The 21,741-nt window shown below is 44.7% G+C and overlaps 1 protein-coding gene across 1 annotated transcript in view; it reads left to right on the top strand.

Annotated features, from left to right (window-relative positions):
* The window catches only part of GRIN3A (glutamate ionotropic receptor NMDA type subunit 3A), a 98,153-nt gene that overhangs the window by 49,744 nt on the left and 26,668 nt on the right, over positions 1 to 21,741 (top strand). Inside the window, exons 3-5 of the mRNA XM_081176195.1 lie at positions 1,752 to 2,799; positions 17,280 to 17,425; positions 18,215 to 18,330. Coding sequence (XP_081032321.1) covers positions 1,752 to 2,799; positions 17,280 to 17,425; positions 18,215 to 18,330 — 1,310 coding nt within the window. The remainder of the gene's footprint in view (positions 1 to 1,751; positions 2,800 to 17,279; positions 17,426 to 18,214; positions 18,331 to 21,741) is intronic.

Raw genomic sequence — 21,741 nt, 5'->3', positions numbered from 1 at the left:
GGGGATATTTTGAAAAGCACAGTCACTTTTGTTGGGCTTATTAAGTCATCCTGGAAGAGTTGGGGGGGGCAAAACTCCATTTACCTCCTATGATTAATCACCTTGGTATGTTCAGTCATAGGAGCTAAATTGAGTTGCTGGTTTTTTCAGGAAGACTGGAGAACAGTAATGATAGAGGATTTGGGGTAACTTTAGGACAGCAGTAGGAAGCCTGTACCCTGCCCCCAGAAGTTATTGGACTTCAGGTCCCATCAGCCCTGGCTAACATGACCAATGGCCAGGGAAACAGGAAACTGGGTGGCCAAACATGTGGAGGGCCAAGGATTCCCCATCCCTGATTTATGACAGTATTCTTATTCCTGTTTTGGAGAGGGTTGGACTAGATAACCCTTGGGGTCCCTTCCAACTCTCCTATTTTATGATTGTATTATTCCTTGTTTATGGAATTTATGGTCATTATAAGTTTCTAAAGGCTAATTCTTTTTAAAAGCTATTGCATTCTACTTTGCAGATGGAACCCACACTCTTTGCTAGTGCAGGAGAACTCTGTGGTTCAAAAACTGGGGTCTCTCAACAGTTCTCTTATAAATTTGCGGCTGCGCTTTTGCAGTGGATCACATGCATTAGAGGCTTCGTGATGAGAGAATTTCTGCTGATCACCCTTGTAACAGGGTAAAAAGCATTAGGACTTGAAAGGCCCATCTCATCTGTAAATTATGGTGTTTTAACTATGCTATTTAGGTAATTAAAGCACTGTGTGATTTGACTTGCTGCCCATACTCATTTTCTCATTCTGTACTAAACTTTGCGAGATAAAGACAGAATGACCAAGTCATCAGACTAATGAATGCAGAATAATTGAATTAACCCATCAGCGAATGTTGACTACTGTGACTCTTTGGGAGAGAAGCACCAGTGTTTCGAAATCTTCATGAAAAGAACCAAAATACAGTGCTTTTGTGTTTATGAGCTACTGACTGCACGCATTACATTTTAGGCACACAACTAAGCTTTTTTTTAAAAAAAATAAGTGTCCACCTAAAATGTCCCGAGCCTTCAGGGAAGGGGAAGGGGGGGAGCTGCACCACTTTGCCGGTGCCCTTCCCCCTTCATTTTGACAACCCGGGAGTCGGGGTAGAGTCGCAGGTGGGTGGCGCGCCGCTGCCCCGTACTCCTGGCTGGAGGAGGCAGGCAGGGGAGAGGATGGGAAGGAGGCAAGCACTCCCGGCTGGAGGAGGCAGGCAAGCAAACAAACCAGGGGGCAAGAATGGGTGTCGCGTGCCCCGTTTCCCCCCCCCCATGAGCGGTTCACCCCGTCCCTGGACATGCGGCCCCAGGTGCCAGAGAAGCTTCCTCCACCGCTGGGTGTGCAGATATGCCCTCAATATTCTATCCAATCCATAATGTAATATAAGATGCAGGTGTTCCACACAGATGCTCCCATGATTAAATAATCCTGACGTCTCGCCTTCTTTTTCTGAGTCTGAAAACCACAAATACAGCATCCCCACTCTTCCATCATGGGAAAAGGATCATCCCAGAGAAAAATCTGAATTTGGCCTTAAACTTCAGTCCTAATCCCATTTACCACTGCATTCAGGGGGGCATACTTCTGAGTAGATAGCATTTGGATGACAGTTTTAGGCTCTTTTGAGGAAAAAGCATAGGAAGGAGAGGGCAAAGCAAATTTCTGCTGTAGGAGATCTGTTGTCTTGATTCTCTCTTTGTAACATCTTGCATTTGTCCCATAGGTTTTTAGCCAATACCACTTTTCATGGGCTCAGCGGCCACATTAAAGTGAAAGGCTCCTCCATCATCAGTTCGGAAAACAACTTCTTCATTTGGAATCTGCAGCACGATCCGGTAGGGAACCCAATGTGGACCCGTTTGGGGAGCTGGCAAGAAGGAAAGATCATAATGGATTACGGGATCTGGCCAGAGCAGGCCCAGAGGCACAAGAATCACAACCAGCATCCCACCCGGCTGCACCTGAGAGTGGTGACCCTCATTGAGCATCCCTTCGTGTTCACAAGGGCTGTGGATGATGAAGGATTGTGCCCAGCGGGACAGCTCTGCTTGGACCCCTTGACCAATGATTCAGCGGTGCTGGATGCCCTCTTCGAAAGCCTCCAAGGGGGCAATGACACGGTGCCCACAGAGCTGAAGAAATGCTGCTATGGCTACACTATAGATTTGCTGGAAAAATTGGCGGAGGATATGAACTTCGATTTCGACCTGTACATTGTCGGCGACGGGAAATATGGGGCTCTGAAGAACGGTCAATGGACAGGGCTTGTAGGCGACCTCCTGGCTGGGACCGCCCACATGGCTGTGACATCGTTCAGCATCAACACAGCCCGTAGCCAAGTGATCGATTTCACCAGCCCATTCTTTTCCACCAGCTTGGGCATTCTGGTGAGAACCAAAGACACCGCGGCTCCTATTGGAGCTTTTATGTGGCCGCTCCACTGGACCATGTGGTTGGGGATTTTTGTGGCGCTGCACATCACTGCAATCTTCCTCACCCTGTATGAATGGAAAAGCCCCTTTGGGATGACCCCCAAGGGAAGAAACAGGGATAAAGTTTTCTCCTTCTCCTCTGCCTTGAACGTCTGTTACGCCATCTTGTTTGGTAGAACAGCTGCCATCAAACCCCCCAAGTGCTGGACTGGAAGGTTTCTCATGAACCTCTGGGCCATTTTTTGTTTATTTTGTCTGTCGACGTACACAGCTAATCTGGCTGCTGTCATGGTGGGAGAGAAAATCTATGAAGAACTGTCTGGAATCCACGATCCAAAAGTAAGGACCAGCCGTTTACTTATATATTCAGCTTTTGGTTCTTTCCATTATAAGAACAGCCTTCCCTACCGCTGTTTGTGCAAATTCTTTCATTATGCCGCAGTGTCAAATTTAGAACTGTATTTCATGTTTCCCCATTGTAAGGGCTTTGAGGGGGCTGGTTCAGACATACGTACTGTTCATCGCTTGATGACTGCAGCAAGAAGCTGTAGAGCATGAGACTCTTAATCTCAGAGTTGTGGGTTCAAGCCCCAAGTTAGGCAAAAGATTCCTGCATCGCAAGGGGCTGGTGACCCTGGGGTTCCCTTCCCACTCTACAGTTCTGTGATTCTATATATGAATGAGCCATCACGGATCAATCATCACAGAAAAGATTTTGTGCCACACATCAACTCCAATGCCCTGCTTTCAAATTGAGTGCTCGTTGTACATTCAGTGGTGAGACTGCAATGGTTGAGTCATCAAGTGATGAAAAACTATGTATGCAATACATGCACTAGCAGCAGCCTTGACTGAACATAATCATGAGCCACAATTGACACAGGACCTGGACACCCTACACATTCCTATGTACCTTGCAGTGCAAGTGGAAATGTGCATCCCCATTCGTAACACATAACAGAGGAGTGGGAAAACTTCTGCTGGACTACAGCTCCCATCATCCTTGACCATTGGTCATGCTGGCTGCTGGGAACTGGAGTCCACCTATATGGGGGGGGGGTCATGGATTTCTCAAACCTGAGGTCGTGAATATAGAGCCTAAGAGTCATTACCCATTCACCCCTTTACTTTGCTTAACATCTGGCCTGGTGATGAGTTCTGGAGAAACAGAAAGGTTGTTTTTATGACATTTTGGATAGTCCTCACAAAGGTGTTGTGTGAACATGGTTTCAGATGTTAGAGGGCAAAGATCTAGATTTCTTTTTTCTTCTTTTGCATTAGCAGCTTTTAAAATGAGAACCAAGTTGGTTCCAGTTGGTTCCATCAGAGTGGATTGTACTAGCAAGTCTTAATTTACAATAGTTTATGCCTCTGGCTACCAGTTGCTGGGAATCACAAGAGAGGCGAAAGGGCTCTTGCACTTGGCTGTTGCATCTGATTGGCCACTGTGAGAACAGGCCGCTAGATTAGATGGGTCTCTGCTCTCTTACAACAAGGATCTTCTTGTGTGCAAAAAGAATATTAATGGGGAGATCTGAGGATGTGTGGGATGGAGTTAAAGAAATAAATGCAGGATTGCTTTTGAAATTAAGTGACAGCGAAGGTTAGCACTCAAAATATGGCTGGAAAATGTTTCGACAAAATGGCTGGGTTTTGTTTCTAGAAGGAAGGTTTCAAATGAAATTTCTGTTTACGTTCAGTGAAATCCCACATTCAGTGAACCGTCCTGAGACTTATAGATATAGGGCAGTAAGGTAAAGGTAAAGGGACCCCTGACCATTAGGTCCAGTTGTGGCCGACTCTGGGGTTGCGGCACTCATCTTGCTTTATTGGCCAAGGGAACTGGTGTACAGCTTCCGGGACATGTGGCCAGCATGACTAAGTCGCCTCTGGCGAACCAGAGCAGCGCATGGAAACGCCGTTTACCTTCCCGCCGGAGCGGTACCTATTTATCTACTTGCACTTTGACATGCTTTTGAACTGCTAGGTGGGCAGGAGCAGGGACCGAGCAACGGGAGCTCACCCTGTTGTGGGGATTCAAACCGCCGACCTTCTGATCAGCAAGCCCTGGGCTCTGTGGTTTAACCCACAGCGCCATCCGCATCCCAGCATAGGGCAGTAGATAAATTCAATAAATAATAAATAATAATAATAAACACACTTACTTGAAAGTGTGTCACTATGCTCTTCTGAGCATGCATAGGACTCGAGTTTCCATGTAGGGTCCATTGTAATACTATAATTCATGGATGAATTTCAAGCATCCTCTAGTTTTGAGATACTGCAGTTAACAAGAGTTGGCTCTGTCCTTTTCTCATCGGTTTGGAAATATGCAGGCATTTACCTTTCTTTGGGAGAAAAGCCATCTCAGTTCTTAGGTCACTTTGAAATTACTTCTGTGCATGTCATCCCATAATGTCTACTGCTCCTTTCTTCATTCCGTTTCTAGCCCAGACGAGAATCTAGAACAGGGTTTCTTTGTTCTAGCTGAAGAGAACAGCGGTGAGATGGCTTACGATATTAATATTGGTTAGAAGCTTGGCAAATGTAGTGATAAAACAGCAGCTACTTTCAAGGGAAGCCCAGACCAGTTCCTATCAAATTAATTGGCTTTCTCTCCCTCCCCCCCCCCCCCGAAGTGTTTAATTAACTGGAAAGCCTCTGGGTGACTATTGCCCTCTCCTTGATTGGTTATGACAAATCCTTCCTCTCTCCTTTGTGCACAATTAGCTCCTGTAGTGGGTGGAATCTATTCATTAGGTGAAAGGAAAACATGGAAGAAATGCACTCCTTACATTTATTCTCCTTTATTCTCCCTGTTTATTTTGTGGGTCCAGTTAAAATGGGGGGGACTGCTTGGCTGTGGGCTGGGTGTGGTCCACAGCACACCCAAATCTGCCCCACATCCTCTCCTTCTGGGTCCTGCTGCTTCCTCCTCTGCAGGCTGCATACCACCCAACATTTCTCTGATGACAATAGGGACATCCTACTCCTACTGTCCCTACCCAGCAATACCAACCATGTAACCACCACCCCAATACCAACCATCATGTGCAATAGAAATGGTATCTGGAAGAGCCCTAAGGAAGGTAGTTCTGCAATAAGGGGGCCACCACAAAGAAGACTCTCCTTCTGGTTTCCACCAACTAAGCATGCAGAGGTTGCAGTATAATCTAGAAATCATTTCGTTGGCCAATGTGAGAACAAAAAGCTGGAACTGATCCAGCAGACTTTTCTTATGTTCTTATTCCACCCTACTTTATAATGACTGGGGAAGACAAATGGCTGCTGGCATCTAATTTGACTCTTACATGTACAATAAAAAGACCTAATAAATCTAAAAATAGCTGTGGGGCATATCACCACAAAAACTCTAACTGTGCCCTCACTTTGAAACCAGTAGTATGAATGAGGACAAAAAAATCAAACAGATCAAATAGTATCAAACTGCCTTTCTCAAGACTTTCTTCTTGATGGTCTCCTCCCACTCAAATTGTCTCTTGGATCCTTTTTCGGTTTTAGTGGGGAGCATTAAAAAAAATCTTTTAACAAATGCTAACCTTTTCAAGGTGGTGGAAGACAAGTATGATTTGGGGCTGGCAGATGGCAGGTTTGACACAGAAATAAAATCCCCTGCGAGCTCTCAAGCGAGTCAGCAGTCTGCGCTGAAATATTAAACAGACTTTCTGCCCCGAAAAAAAAGGAGATTAAGAACTTTCCCATCCAAAGTCGCCATTGCTAGGGTACATTGGTGCCTCCAAGAAATAAGCAGGGTCAGATGGAAACATAACTGTCTGTCTCCCTATAAAAATGCACAATAAGAAGGCATGCTATGGTAGCTGAAGAACTAATCAGTCACACCACCACAGGGGCTAAGAGTCTTAAAGGGTGTTTGAAATTAAACAAGTCCCCCATCTCTTTTACAAGTGCCAAGGAGGCAGACATCAACAGGTGGAGTTTGCTCCTCACTCCTTCTCCATGCAGGATAAAAGCTCCTGTTCATTTCTTCCTGCCAGACATTTAAAGTACATGTTATTTATTAAAAAAAATTAAACCCATTTACTCTTCCTCCAAGGAGCTTAGAGCAATGTACAGTCATTTTGCAATAGTCCTGTAAGGTAAATGACCCCTGGGCGGTTAAGTCCAGTCAAAGGCGACTATGGGGTTGTGGTGCTCATCTCGCTTTTCAGGCCAAGGGAGCCGGTGTTTTTCCAGAAACAGCTTTCCAGGTCATGTGGTCAGCAGGACTAAACTGCTTCCAGCACAACGCGACACCAGAAACCAGAGCGCACGGAAACGCTGTTTACCTTCCCGCCACAGTGGTACCTATTTATCTACTTGCACCGGTGTGCTTTTGAACTGCTAGGTTGGCAGGAGCTGGGACAGAGCAATGGGAGCTCACCCTGTCGCGGGGATTCGGACCGCCGACCTTCCAATCATCAAGCCCAAGAGGCTCAGTGGTTTAGACCACAGCGCTACCCACATCCCTCCCTGTAAGTTAGCCTTCAGGTGAGAGACTGGCCCAACACCTTGTGTTCAGCTCCATAGGCAGGTGGGGATTTGAACCCGTGTCTCCTCAATCCAAGGCCCAATCACATCACACACTGAAAGCACTATGAGACCACTTTAAACCGTCATGGCTGCCCCCAAAGAATCCTGGGAGCTTTAGTCTGTTAAGGGTGCTAAGAGCTCTTAGGAAACTCCTTTCCTCTGCAGAGAGCAACCATTCTCAGATTTTCCCGTGAAGAGGGATTGATTGTTCGATCATTCTAAGGAATTGTAGCTCTGGGAAGGAAATGAAGGTCTTCATCCATGTAAGTAACAGTATATACATTCCTCTGTGGTTTTCAGGCAATACATTAAGTATTGACCAAGCAAAATTTGTAAAGCTTGTTCATTCCATCCAACGACACCAATGGCTACATAGGAGCTCAGAATTTGCTACCCTGCAATGCTAACAGTGCCCGATTTTCGGCAGTGAGGGAGGTTCCCCCACACAGAGAGCTGAGCCAAGGGGGTGCATGATAATGATGATGATACCTATATTTATACGGGTACCTACTCAAAGTTGGGACGCGGGTGGCACTGTGGGTGAAACCACAGAGCCTAGGGCTTGCTGATCAGAAGGTCGGCAGTTTGAATCCCCGTGATGGGTCAGCTCTCATTGCTCGGTCCCTGCTCCTGCCAACCTAGCAGTTCAAAAGTACGAAGTGCAAGTAGATAAATAGGTACCGCTCCAGCGGGAAGGTAAACAGCGTTTCCGTGCACTGCTCTGGTTCGCCAGAAGTGGCTTAGTCATGCTGGCCACATGACCCGGAAGCTGTACGCCAAATCCCTCAGCCAGTAAAGCGAGATGAGCGCCACAACCCCAGAGTTGTCCGTGACTGGACCTAACGGTCAGGGGTCCCTTCACCTTTACCTTACTCAAAGTTAGACCCAAGTCAGAGAGGAAATTGAGTTGCCACAACTATGACGTAGTGCACTTGAGAAAATGTGCAGAATGGAAGGCAAAACGGAGAAGAGCATAAAAATAGGAAATATTTAGGGGGTGCCAAATTTTTGTCCTCACTGGTATCACCCAAGTCTGCCCTGATTCTGGGCTCTTAAACTCAGAAGACTAATGATGATGGTGGTGATAATTTAAAAGAAACATTTGAATATAATGAACAATCAGGAGTGCATGAAATTCAGTACATGATTGGCTACGTACTATATTTTATAATATAGAGTTTGTATTTTATGATGTCTCTTCATCTTTTCAAGATAGTGAAGGACAGATTATAAGAGAAAGTGATAGAAAGGGTTGTATTCTATTAGCTTTCCCCCAGACTAAAACCCAATGAAACGAACAGACCTAAGTTAGTCATTGTCATTCATTTCAATGGATCAAGTCAGAGAACAAGAGTGAGAAATTGGTGGGCTTCCAGATGTTGCTGAACTCCAACTCCCATCATCCCTGGCCATTGGCCATGATTGCTAGGGCTGATGGGAGTTGTAGTTCGGCAGCATATGGAGGATCAATGGTTTCTCACATCTGTTCCAGCATAGGTCACACACCTATGTGTGGGAGGGCTTCCAGATGTAGATTGGGATCAGGCAGTCACCAGCCTACCACCCTGACATTTCTCCCACCCTTCTCTATGTGTTTCTAAAAATGGAATCTCCTGGCAATTAAACTGTGTGTGAACTAGAACAGTAGCAGCAAAAAAAGCAATCTAAATTCAGATAAAGATCAAAAGCACTGAAGCATGGCAAATGGGCTTTACGTTTGCACTCTGAAGAATTAAAAAGGGAAGGAGCACCAAGTAAGACCCATTAGCCGTCACTGTTGTTTTGAGAGGGAGTTGGGGGTTTTTTGTGTGATTTTTTTTTAGAAGATAGGTAACTGTTTCCAGAATCAAAAACCTTATTACATTAGCAGCAAATTGCCAGCATTGCAAAACAGCAATAACAGAGTCCTACTTTAATCAGGTTAGATCTTTTGCATCTGATGAGCCAGTTGCAAATCCCACTACTGCAAGACCAGTATGTCAAGCATAGCGACTTCCACTGTCTAAGGTCAGTGATGGCTACAGGCAGACCACTTAATTTTCAGTGAAGAAATCACTGGTATATAACTCAGACGAAACACTGTGTATTCTTGGTATGCTAGAACAGGATCCAAAAACAGATTTTTCTGCGGGTCAAACCACATACAGTTTTTTATTTTATATTTTTAATGCAAATGGCATCATTGCAAGGGTGGTAGCTGATAATGATGGAGTTCCTAGAGAGGTGGGGGGCGGGGACTTAACTCTAACTCTGCTCCTGAAGAAAATTTCACCTCTCAAGATGGGATTTGCTTTTGGGGAAATCCGTCATTGGCCCTAGTGGGGGATTTGCTCCCTATGCAAACAAGCAGCTTCATAGAATTATAGAATTGGAAGGGACCCCGAGGATCATCTAGTCCAACCCCTTGCGATGCAAGAATATGCAGCTGCCCCGTATGGGGATCGAACTTGCAACCTTGGCATCATCAGCACCAAGCTCTAACCAACTGCAGCAAGGGAGGACAGGGCTAAATCCTCCTCCACCAATCTGATTGTTAGCTATTCTACCACCCCACCCCAAAAAGAAACCCTTCAATAAATAGCATCTAACACATACCCCTGCTACAATGGTACCTCAGGTTACAGGCGCTTCAGGTTACAGACTCCGCTAACCCAGAAATATTACCTTGGGTTAAGAACTTTGCTTCAGGATGAGAACAGAAATTGGGCGGCGGCAGCACGGCAGCAGTGGGAGGCCCCGTTAGCTAAAGTGGTGCTTCAGGTTAAGAACAGTTTCAGGTTATTCTCTGCATGTTACATAATTGTATAAATCCTTAACTTGTCTAATTGGTTATTATCAATAAAAAGTTTGTTGGAGAAACCAGACATTAGAACTAAGAGAAGTCGGGGGGGGCAGGGAGGGTGGGTTGTTTTATGGGAGGGAGTGGGGAAATGGGGCGGAATTAAGGATGTTATGTTTTAAGATAATATGTTCTGTTTAAATTCCTAATAAAAAAATTCAAAAAAAGAGAGAATAGTTTCAGGTTAAGAACGGACCTCCGGAACGAATTAAGTACTTAACCCAAGGTACCACTATACATGAATTTTCACCCCTCGTCTAATTTGGCCCTAAAATATTAGAAGTGAAATTGCTGTTTGTCATCTCCTGCCATTCTCTATGTAGATATGTAATCTGACAGCTGATGATGATGTACATTCAGGAACTGTCAAGAAGGATTAGGAGGGCACTGGGAGCTCTTTGGATCAACAAATCCTACAGCGATGAGCCTCAGACTTCAGGACCTGCTGCTTAAGGACAGCAGCACCATCCACAGGGAACATTGGAAGCTGCCTTGCACCGAGTCGAGGACCAGCTACACCAGGGGGTCAGCAGACTTTTTCAGCAGGGGGCCAGTCCACTGTCCCTCAGACCTTGGGAGGGCGGACTATATTTTTTTTTGGGGGGGGGGATGAACAGATTCCTATGCCCCACAAATAACCCAGGGATGCATTTTAAATAAAAGCACACATTCTACTCAAGTAAAAACACGCTGATTCCCAGACCGTCCGCAGGCCAGATTGAGAAGGTGATTGGGCCGGAACCGGTCCCCAGGCCTTAGTTTGCCTACCCATGAGCTACACTGTCCTGTACAGTACCAGATTTATGTATAAGCTAAATAAGCTATAGCTTAGGGCCCCACTCTCTTGGGGAGGGGCCAAAAAAATAAAGGGGGGGAAAACCTGGATGTACATTTCCAAAATATAAGATGAAAAACAAATAAAATAAATCTTACATACAGCAACAGTGTTTTGTGTTGTGTAGGCTCCTGTGATGTAAGTAATGGGCCCCACCTGCTAGCCTGCTCCCTAGAATATCACGGGTTTGCTCATTTCTATATATATAAGGTGCCTACATTCTGCATGTGCAAATGGCTTTAGATACCTATTAGGTCCATAAATTACCATATAGCATATATTCAACACAAAAAAGCGACAATTTATTGTTGACAAAGGACAGCTGGACATATAAAGGGCCCCATGACCTTCAGTAGCTTAGGGCCTCAGCAAACCTAAATCCAGCCCTGGTCCTGCAGCTGCCCTCCAGGATTTCAAAAAGGATTATTTTCCTTCCCCTCCTCACACCCTGAAAAAGGCTTGAGTTCAGCTGCTCTGAGCTACTAACTCTATGGCAAAGCTCTTCCCCCAAAATGCTCAACAACTTTGAGTTACCCGCCCCCCCCCCAAAAAAAAAGCTTTGTGTCCTGTATTTTACTTCTAGAAATATGGCAACCATATATTATAATGTACATTGTGAATTAGCCTTGACTACAACATGAATACCATGCTTAGCTTGGGGGGGCGAGGTGCTCAGCCATTTTGGGAGTCTTTCAGAGTCACTGCCCATCATTCCCATTTCCAATTGCCCTCATAATCAAGAGCCAATTTCCTGACAGCCCCTGTGGAAGCAGCATCAGACGTTGTAAACCTTTCTTTTGAGAAGAAGCCTCTATGGTTGCAAGAGATAGCCCTGGAGTGATGAAAATCACCACATCTGCATGGGCATCCCATGAGCCTCTCTGGCTACATGTCATTCCCAAAATTCTCTATCATCCCACACAGCAGTAACAATATTTTTTTTTACAGCATCAGGTGCAGTGGTGTGGTAAAACTGTCACATATATCTTTCCTCGTGCAATGGCGTTCCAGGTGGCAACAACAAAGCTATTAAGAACCGGACCTCAGAAATCCCTGAGGCAAAAACAAGATCAAATTTTAAAGTAAGGACCCATTTGGATTACTGCTTGGAAAGAGCTCTGCTACAGATGCTAGGAAAAGTGATTTCTGGGCTAGCCCGGGCCTCCATTCCTGACAGCCGTGCGTGCTAATGTCGCTGACTTTTACAGCAGCCTTGGGCGCCCTATCTGCATTTTTGCAAGACCGGCTGTGTCACAGAGCTGGAGATGAATCTGCAGCCTTTTAGTTCAGAGAGATTTAATCAGAGTGAATCAGTGAGCACATGACTGCAATGAAAGCAGCCTTTGCCAAGCGCGTGAGAGAGTGCGCTGTACGTCCCCCAATAAAGCATTGGTGCCAGCTATTGCCCCCCTGCTGCGTTTATGGGGCAATTATTCAACTTTCTGTTTGGCTCAACTGCAAATTAAATGGGGAAATAGCTAATTTCTGGGATGCATTTCTGTTATCTAAAGCTGCAGAGCTGCCTTTAGATCATACGCTCCAACATTTCTCCAATAAAAAGAGAGGCGTTTCTATTCTACATCAGGAAGCTTCTCCTGTGTTAGATCTTGACAGACACATAGACGTATTGTACACATAGAAATCTGTCACCTTAATCCAATTACGAGATCTCTGCCAATCCTACCTTACAGGATTGTTGTAAAGAAAGATGGTTGTGTAAGGGAAGGGATCATGTACAACACCTTACATAGATAAATGCAATGAAATAAAAATTTGGCTGTAAGTTTGGGCCCCTGCCAGTGAAAAAGGTATAATAGTAATAGTAGTAGGGAGAAGGAGAAGGAGGAGGAGGAGGAGGAGGAGGAGGAGGAGGAGGAGGAGAAGAAGAAGAAGAAGAAGAAGAAGAAGAAGAAGAAGAAGAAGAAGAAGAAGAAGAAACTGTGAGAATGAACTCAGTGGGACTTAGTTCTGTGTAAAAATGCTTAGGATAGCATTGTAAGACTTTACAGCCTTTACCCAGTTACCAGGGAGTAAGCACCAGAGCCTGGTGTGCTCTGGTCCATGGGGTCACGAAGAGTCGGACACGACTAAATGACTAAATAACAACAACAAGCACCATTGAATACAGTGTGACTTACTTCTGAGTAGACATATAAAGGCTTGCAGCATAAAGCTCCATTTACAATAAAGGAATAAACACTTCACACATTTCCTTTTTTAAAAAATGGCTGGTTGGTGAAGCATTGCAGTTAAAGAATTTAAGGTGTCTTGGTGACATTATCCTTCAAAATTATAGGGAAGGCTTCATATACCAGCTTCACCATTTCCTTCATTTAGCGCAGGAATTTTATTTTCAATATAAACAGGACTCCATTTTTGCATCTCCACATACCCCACTTTTAGTGGTTCTCTGAGACATGGAGGGGAGGAAGAAGGGGAAACTGGGACATTCTGGGATCAAATCAGACACTGGGACGTCTTCTGTAATTCCGGGACTGTCCCAGGAAAATAGGAGAGTGTGTATCGGGGTCATGGCAGACAAGCAGAACAGAACAGCAGAGGGGTCAGCAAGATGGGGCATGTGTGCATGTCTTGGAAATATTATTTGAGTCTCTTTAGGTTTGCTGGGCAATTCTGTTACTTTGATTTGACAAGCACCTTAACTGATAAAGAGGGGAAATAACTATGCTACAGAGAGGCATGCATATTCAGTTTTCAAATACTCTTGTCAGGGACGCGGACTTATAAAAAATATTGGGGGGGGCCCGGGAAAGCTCATGAATAATAAATAAGCTCATGAATATGCAAATAAAGTGGCTCCGGCCCTAAATAGGGCAAGCCACGCCCCCCCAACCAGCCGATTGGCTGGCTGGGAGGTGTGGCCAGTCGGGATTCCCCTGTTCTCGCGGGATTTCCGGCAGTGCCTTGGCAGTGGCGGTGGTGCTGCGAAGCAGCGAGGCAGGAGCCCCCGCCCCCAGGGATTCCCTAATCTCGCGGGGGACGGCCGGGGCTCTCCGATTAGGGCGCGCGGCTGGCTGGCTGGCTGGCGAAGGAGCAGGTGGGGAGGAGGCGGGGGACGGCGGCGGCGCTCTGCTGGAAGGGTGCCCAAGATTATTGGGGGGGCTGAGCCCCCCCAAAAAAATTTTTGAGGGGGCTCGAGCCCCCTCAGGCCCCATGGAGTCGGCGCCTATGACTCTTGTTCACAATACAGTTGTGAGCTCTTTGACTAGCGAGTGGTTATGTGGTGTCCAAACTTTTTTCAAAGAGGGCCAGATTTGATGAAGGGATGGGCCATGAAGGCTGACCAAAGGACCAACCAAAGTTGTTGAGTTTTTTTTTAGGATTGAAGTTGTTGAGGGTTTTTCTAGGATTTTACCCCAGAAAATAAACTGCCACAGGGGCCAGATTAAACCAACAGCCAGAGGCTGGATTAGGCTGCTGAAATGGACTTTGGACATGAAGTGTCCTTCAGGTACAGTGGTACCTCGGATTAAGTACTTAATTCGTTCCGGAGGTCCGTTCTTAACCTGAAACTGTTCTTAACCTGAAGCACCACTTTAGCTAATGGGGCCTCCCGCTGCCACCGCACTGCCAGAGCACGATTTCTGTTCTCATCCTGAAGCAAAGTTCTTAACCTGAAGCACTATTTCTGGGTTAGCGGAGTCTGTAACCTGAAGCGCATGTAACCCGAGGTACCACTGTATCTGAAACTCAGGAATCACGTCACTCAGTTAAGGAGCAGCAGAGGTGTTTTGATGTAATAATGACCGCAAGCATAGTGAAAAGACAGAAATAGGCCCACAACTAGCCTGATGGTGGCACAGGTCTATTTTCCAAATGGCACTAAATGACATTGAGCATTAAGGAGAAGGAGACTTAAGCATTCTCCTCACAAGCTTTTCCCTGTCTTATTTATGATCAAAAAAACATTGAGAAAAGATGAGGTAATGTGAAGTAGCTCTGTAGTGAAGTATGCCTGGTCTCCCAAATCAGTCCCATTTCTCCTGAGGGCCTTTGGCCACAGAGAAGAGTTCTTGTGGAAATGAATTTGCTCGCAAAACATATTCTTCCAATTCTCCTCTGCAAGTGTTTGTATTGGAAGTTCACCATATTCTCTGAATATTCAAATGTTTGCTGAACATTTGCTGAACAAGTGATACGTGTACCTGAAATATGAAAGTATTGAATTTCCCTGTTTGATATTTTATTACAATATTTGATCATTGCATTCAGTAGTTTGACATAAAATTCATTTTTTCCCATGTGTTGCAACTGAATCATTAATATGTTGGAATGCAACGGTATTTCATATCTTCTTGAATTTGGTAGTTGGCCTGAAATGGTATTTGGTATTTAATGTGCAATGGTCTGTAGCATTTGACAGCTGAGATTCATATTTTATGCTTGAGGAAACTATCAAGAGATTCCATCAAGTCTAAGGTACTCAAAAACATGGAATATTGTTGCAAAATTTTACAGTCACACAATTCCGTTTTGAATTTCGCATGTGCAATTTGATTTAAAATTCGGGGAAAGGGGAGATTTTGAATCTATCAAATTCACACTTTCTGAAATAATATGCGAACTAAAATATAGCTGTCTTTTGAAGTTCACACTTTTTTGAATTTTGCCATCCAATTCTCCAACAAAACCCTGTTCACAAAATTGCATATATTAGGGGGAAAGTGTGCAGGAAAGTGAAGACATTAGGGGGGGAAACATACAACAATGCAGTATATTGGGGTGCATATATATTGGCACCTTCTGTATCTAAAATCTGAAAATTGATTGAACTGTATGAGAGGATAGTGGGGTTGGATACTGAACATTCTAAAAGACCATGGCTTTCTCTTGTTAACTGTAGGAAAATTAGGCGTAATATAGATTTAAAAGAATACTTTATTCTTTGCAACTGGTGTTTTGTCATTCAGATACTTTACAGTCTGTGCCACAATATAAACTTGCCAAATGATAGCGCATCTGGTCTCTGCTGTACTTTAGCGCCACCACCATAAATGGACAGAGAATGGTATTTCAGCTACCTGCTGAACAGAGGACAGGTGACACCCAAAGTTTGCAGCTGTTCCTATAAAAGAAGCTAACTCTGATCTGGCTCCTCTGTTGAAACAATATGTTGACTGAGGTAGAATCTAGACACGTATTTAAAAAACGCTGTGAAAATGCTTTTTTTATAAAAAAAAGTTTTGAAAAATATATTGATTTTTTTCCATAGCTCACCATCTAGTGTCACATTTGTAGAATGCACCTTACAAAACAAAACATTTTATTTGCATCTGTATAGCTAAATTCTGAGTATTGACTGAGCTTTCAAAGCGCCTGCCTGCCTCCAGACTTACCTCCAAGGTTGATTTTAAAAAAACCTCCGCAAAACAGTCTGTGTCTGTAATGAAATTGTTTTTTGATACTTCCATTGTTTTATCATTTAGTGTCCTGGACTCTTTTGGGAAGAAGGGCAAGAAATAAATTTAATAAATAAGTAAAATGTACAAGGAAGAGAATGGAAAGCAAAGCATAAGCATACAGTTCTCTCAATTGGGAGGATGTTGGAATCCTAGATCAGGAGAATGATCCCACGGTGACTGTGCAGCCCATCACACAACTCAGACAATTATCACAGACATCTGAAGGCTCTAAGCACTTAACCCCCTAACACAGAAGTTGTGATCTTCATCTGTTAATGTGGCTGAGATGCTCAAAGGCCTGAGAAGCTAGAGGAACTAAATGATGTTGAGGTACCTGGGGTCCCTACAGATGTTTATGGGCCAAGTACATAGCTCAGAAGGTAGAGCATAAGACTCTTAATAGCAGAGTTATGGGTTTGAGCCCCACGCTGGGCTAAAGTTTCCTGCATTGCAGGGGGTTGGACTAGATGACCCTAGTGGTCCCATCCAACTTTACAATTATATGATAATATGATTCTATGACTACAGGACCCATCATGCCAGATGGTTAGACAAACTAGCTAGGACTGGTGGGAGTTGGTGTCCAACAGCATAATAAAGGCCAGAGGTTCCTCACCCATGAATGAAATAATAATAATAATAATTTATACTCCCTGATGGGAGGGTGTTCTACAAGGCGGGTGCCACTACCAAGAAGGTCCTCTGCCTGGTTCCCTGTAACATCACTTCTCACAGTGAGGGAACTGGCAAAAGGCTCTCAGAGCTGGACCTCAGTGTTTGGGCAGAACGATGGGGGTGGAGACGCTCCTTCAGGTATACTGGGCTGAATTTGAATTGTGCTCGGAAACGTACTGGGAGCCAAAGTAAGTCTTTCAAGACCAGTTTTATGTGGTTTTGGTGGCCGCTCCCAGTCACCAGTCTAGCTGCTGCATTCTGGATTAGTTGCAGTTTCTGGGTCACCTTCAAAGGTAGCCCCACATAGAGCACGTTACAATAGTCGAAGTGGGAGATAAGCAGAGCATGCACCACTCTGACGAGACATTCTGCAGGCAGGTAGGGTCTCAGTCTGCATACCAGATAGAGCTGGTAGACAGCTGCCCTGGACATAGAAATCATAATACATATTCCTTCATCTTTTTTGAAAAAAAAATGTTTCCGCGTTTTTCCTTAGCTGCACCACCCTTCACAAGGGTTTCGCTTTGGAACTGTGCGAGAAAGCAGTGCGGAAGATTATTTCAAGCAAAGCTTTCCAGACATGCACGAGTACATGAAAAGATTCAATGTGCCTGCAACTCCCGATGGAGTGGAATACCTGAAGTAAGTGCACATTGCAATTTCACATAAAGATACTGTATCTCGAGGTGGACCTTTGGGATCTGGTAGGTTTCCTATAGATTGACTTAATTGCCACCGTTTGGCTCAGTTCCACCTAGATGCTTAGCCTGTGTAAATTGGCAGAGATTACTAAAAACCATCAAAGCTAAGCCACCAGAGAAGTCTGTACAATGCTCTATGAACTCAAAGTCAAAGTTAAGTACTTGAAAGCTCCATCAATTGTAATGAATTATACATGCCTTTAAATATTTCCCACTGAAATTCTTAACTACAGGTTTGTTGTGGCCAATATATTTTTAGCCTTCTGGACCCATCAAATCATTTTTATTTAAGGAATCCTTCCAGACAACCTTTAATTGTTTTTTTCAAAAAAAAATATTACCCATTTCCTTTAAAATAATCTCTGGTTATTTTTTAATTATATTTTAGATAAAATGCATTTTTAAGCATTTATAAACCAACTTCGCTTCAATTCGTAGAGGTGTGTTTTTTTTAAAAAACACACACCAAAAAATCAGATAAATAAATCGATTGACTACTATGTGTTCTGACATCAGCATCAAGCACTTGTGTTTATTGACTTATAAATTAGATTTCTGTTTGATTTTGTACAGTGTTTATGTTAAAGGCTTCCTGAGGATTAGCTAAAATAGATCCAGAATTTCCATCCAGAAACAATAAGGCCTCTGCAGATGAATACAGCGGAATAGCTTCTTGTTCCTTATCAAGTGATTTTTCCCGGTGGTGGTGGTTTTATGCTTTGACTTACAGGCATGATCCAGAGATACTAGATGCCTTCATCATGGACAAAGCTCTCCTGGATTATGAAGTGTCAATAGATGCCGACTGCAAACTTTTGACAGTGGGGAAACCATTTGCTATTGAAGGTAGGAAATATCTTTCTACAAATGTGTATGGGCACTCAGTTATTCCTTATTACTTATACATACATCCAGCTAACTGGGGTAGCTCAGTCAGTGTGCTACCCCAGAGGAGGGCTGCACTTAGGAAGAATAGTGGGAGCCACCCCCTCCCCCTGATCCTGGATCTTCCCAGGAGCAAGAGGACAGTATAGATTTGGAACAGTGGTTTGCAGAGGGGCATAGTTCAGAAGGCAGAAGCTGGGGGATATTGAATGGGGAACAGTTGGAGAAGAAGCACTGGGAGAGAGAGAGTTAACAGATTCATAGTCTCTGGATAGTATCCACCCCCTTCCCCACAGTCCTGGAGAACTCAGAGAGTGTCAGAACAGAAAGCACAGAGGGTACAAGCTCAGATTACAAAATGTGGGAGCAAAGTGGATTAATAGGGATGGAGAGGAGAGAGACCTTAATTGGGAGCACCACCATTCTGGTTAGTTGCTTTCTTTTGTCCTTCGCTGTGTTTATTAAAGAAACAAACTGGTAAGAATTCCCTTTTGTTGATCTGCTCATTTACGGCCACGGGGGAGGAAGCCAATTCCCCGAAGCCTAACAGTCAGTAGAGCATGAGACTCTTAATCCCAGGGTTGGGGGTTTGATCCCCACATTGGGCAAAATATTTCTGCATTGCAAGGGGTTGGATTAGATGATCCTCGTGGTCCCTTCCAACTCTACAATTCTATGATTCTCTCTCTTTTACACAAGCCCACCAGACGTCTTACAATAATAAAATTCGAAGCATTTCAGTATTGAAAACAGTACAAGAATAGCAATCATTTAAAGTTTTAAATACAAGTAAATAAATAAGCGACAGCCCAGGATGTAGCATGAAAAGCAGTAAGTCTTGGGGCTGTGTAATGAGCCATCAATTCAGCCTCAGGAATCAAAAGGCTGTATACCATTGAACTGAATGGACCAAATTTAAAAATATTGTTTAATCTCAGTGGATCTGTGCTACATTGGATTTCGGTGGTTCTATGCTAACATTAGATACAAGCCAAAGCCGTCTTGGCTGAAATCCTTAACTCACTTACCTGGGAGTAAGTTCCATTGAACTCAACGGGGATTACTTCTGAATAGACATGAGACTGTGCTGCTGTTGTATGTTTTCCTCTCTGGGATTATTTCAGGCTGCCTGCCATCCATTACCGTCACTGATATTTGTCACAACATCAATCACTTCCATCATTTCCAGTACATCTCACTTCTTTTATAATCAGGTTTTGGGGGTTTGTCTGGGCATTAAATGACAAAACAGCTCAATCCAACACATGTCTACTCAGAAGTCTCGGTGAGTTCAATTGGATTTACTCCAAGTAAATGTGTGTGTGGTACAGGATTGCAACTGAAGGCGCTTGCTAAAGTTCCAGTGGTTCACGACTCAGAGTCCTGGTTTCACTGGTGCTGTTGGTGCACAACTGCACCCTAAATTGGGTTCCCCCAATACCTGTTCCAAACAGACGTATTGACTTTTCAACCAAATGGGTGCTTTGAGTTAAGTGGCTCATTTTCTTCCTCTGCCTCTCCCACCACTGTGCTACCTTGAGGCTGACATGAAGGAAACTCAAAAGAACGGCTTGAAGGACCAGCAACAGTTACATAACCACCATGGACCATAATAGGAGCCGTTAGACTTTGGGCTTCTTCACTCTCCTGGGAAGAATGATCCAAGCTGGACGTGATTCATGCCCTTTCCCCATTTCCCGTCCCCCGCTTTCTGCAACAATCTATCAAACTGCACATCCATCGACCTCTGAGCTGGACCAAGCACACTTTCAGCCACTTGATGTGCTAAATGAAGCCAAGAAAAGTCGAGTGGTTCTATCTGTAACTCGAGCACTGCCATTTTAAAGACTTTGGCGGTGCTGCGGTCCAACCTGACAGTTTGAAAAGCCATTTTAAACTCTCCGTTGCTGTGGATGAATAATGACATGGTAGCTGCTGTCTCAGATTACCGAATCCCTTGACACCTCATATTGCAAGGCTTAAGCCAGGGCTGGGGAACTCTTATCAGCTGTATTCAGCATGGCCAGTGGTCAGGGATGAGAGGAGCTGTAGATCGATGGCATCTGCAGAGTCAGAGGTCCCCCAGACCTTGGCTGCAAACGCACCACACATTTGATAACTCAAAGAATCCTTGGGGTGTGTTTTAAATGTCCTTTAGATTCATGGCTTGCATGCAGCAGTCACAGGCTCTCAGCACCAGTAACTTACCCTCCATTTTTTCCACAGATAAAAGCAGAAAGGTTACATCCCCTCCAACATTTCTCTGATGAAAAGAGGGACCTTGCTGCTATTATTATTATTATTATTATTATTATTATTATTATTATTATTATTATTATTATACCCCACCCATCTGGCTGGGTTGCCCCAACCCAGTGGATTCCAATATATACAAAAATATAACAAAACATTAAACATTATATATATACCGTATTTTTCGCTCCATAAGACACACTTTTTTCCTCTTAAAACCTAAGGGGAGATGTCTGTGCGTCTTATGGAGCAAATGTGTGATCCCTGGGGCTGCAGGGGGGGGGACCTGGGCTTCCCTCGCCAGTCTCACAAGCACGGGGAGCAGCGGAAAGGCTTGTGGGGCTGGCAGTGAGGGAAGCTCGGCTTTCCCCACCGCCAGCCCCACAAGCATTTCCGCTGCTCCCCGACCTGCTCTTTGGGGCTGGCGGTGGCTTTCCCCAAAGAGCAGGTCGGGGAGCAGTGGAAAGGCTGCTCCCTGAGCTTGTGGGGCTGGCAGTGGGGGAAAGCCACGCTTCCCCCACCGTCAGCCCCGGGGAACAGCGGGAAGGTTGCACACAGCCTTTCCACTGCTCCCCGACCTGCTCTTTGGGTCAAGCAGCTCTGGGGTAGCCTGCGAAGCCTCTGCAGGGCAGCGGGGAGCCTTCATCCCACTGCCCTGGGGAGACATCGCGCGGCTATTCCTGCCTTTTGCGGGAAGTGGGGGAAGAGACAGAGCGAGGCTCCCCCACGTCCTGCAAAAGCCCCCAAGAGCTGCATATATTTTTTTTGAATTCCCCCCCCCCAAAAAAGTAGGTGCATCTTATGGTCAGGTGCGCCTTATGGAGCGAAAAATACGGTATATATACACCTTTCCTATACAGGGCTGCCTCCTGATGTCTTCAAAAGGTTGTATATCTCCTTGGCTCAGGGGTCGCATAACTCCTCACCCTCCAACATTTCTCCGATGAAAATAAGGACCTCCTAAGGAAAGGTGGGACATTCTGGGGTCTAATCAGAAGCTAGGGTGGCTTCTGTAAAATCCAGGACAGTCCCTGGAAAATAGGAACACTTGGAGGGTCTATGTATTTGAACTATCCAGTGTTTTGTGGCCACGGAGCATGTCCTCGTTTAGCTGTTCTG

Source organism: Podarcis bocagei (assembly GCF_964188305.1).
Source record: "Podarcis bocagei genome assembly, chromosome: 17".
In the NCBI taxonomy this organism is placed as follows: Eukaryota; Metazoa; Chordata; class Lepidosauria; order Squamata; family Lacertidae; genus Podarcis; species Podarcis bocagei.
This window is presented reverse-complemented; position numbering and strand designations above follow the sequence as displayed.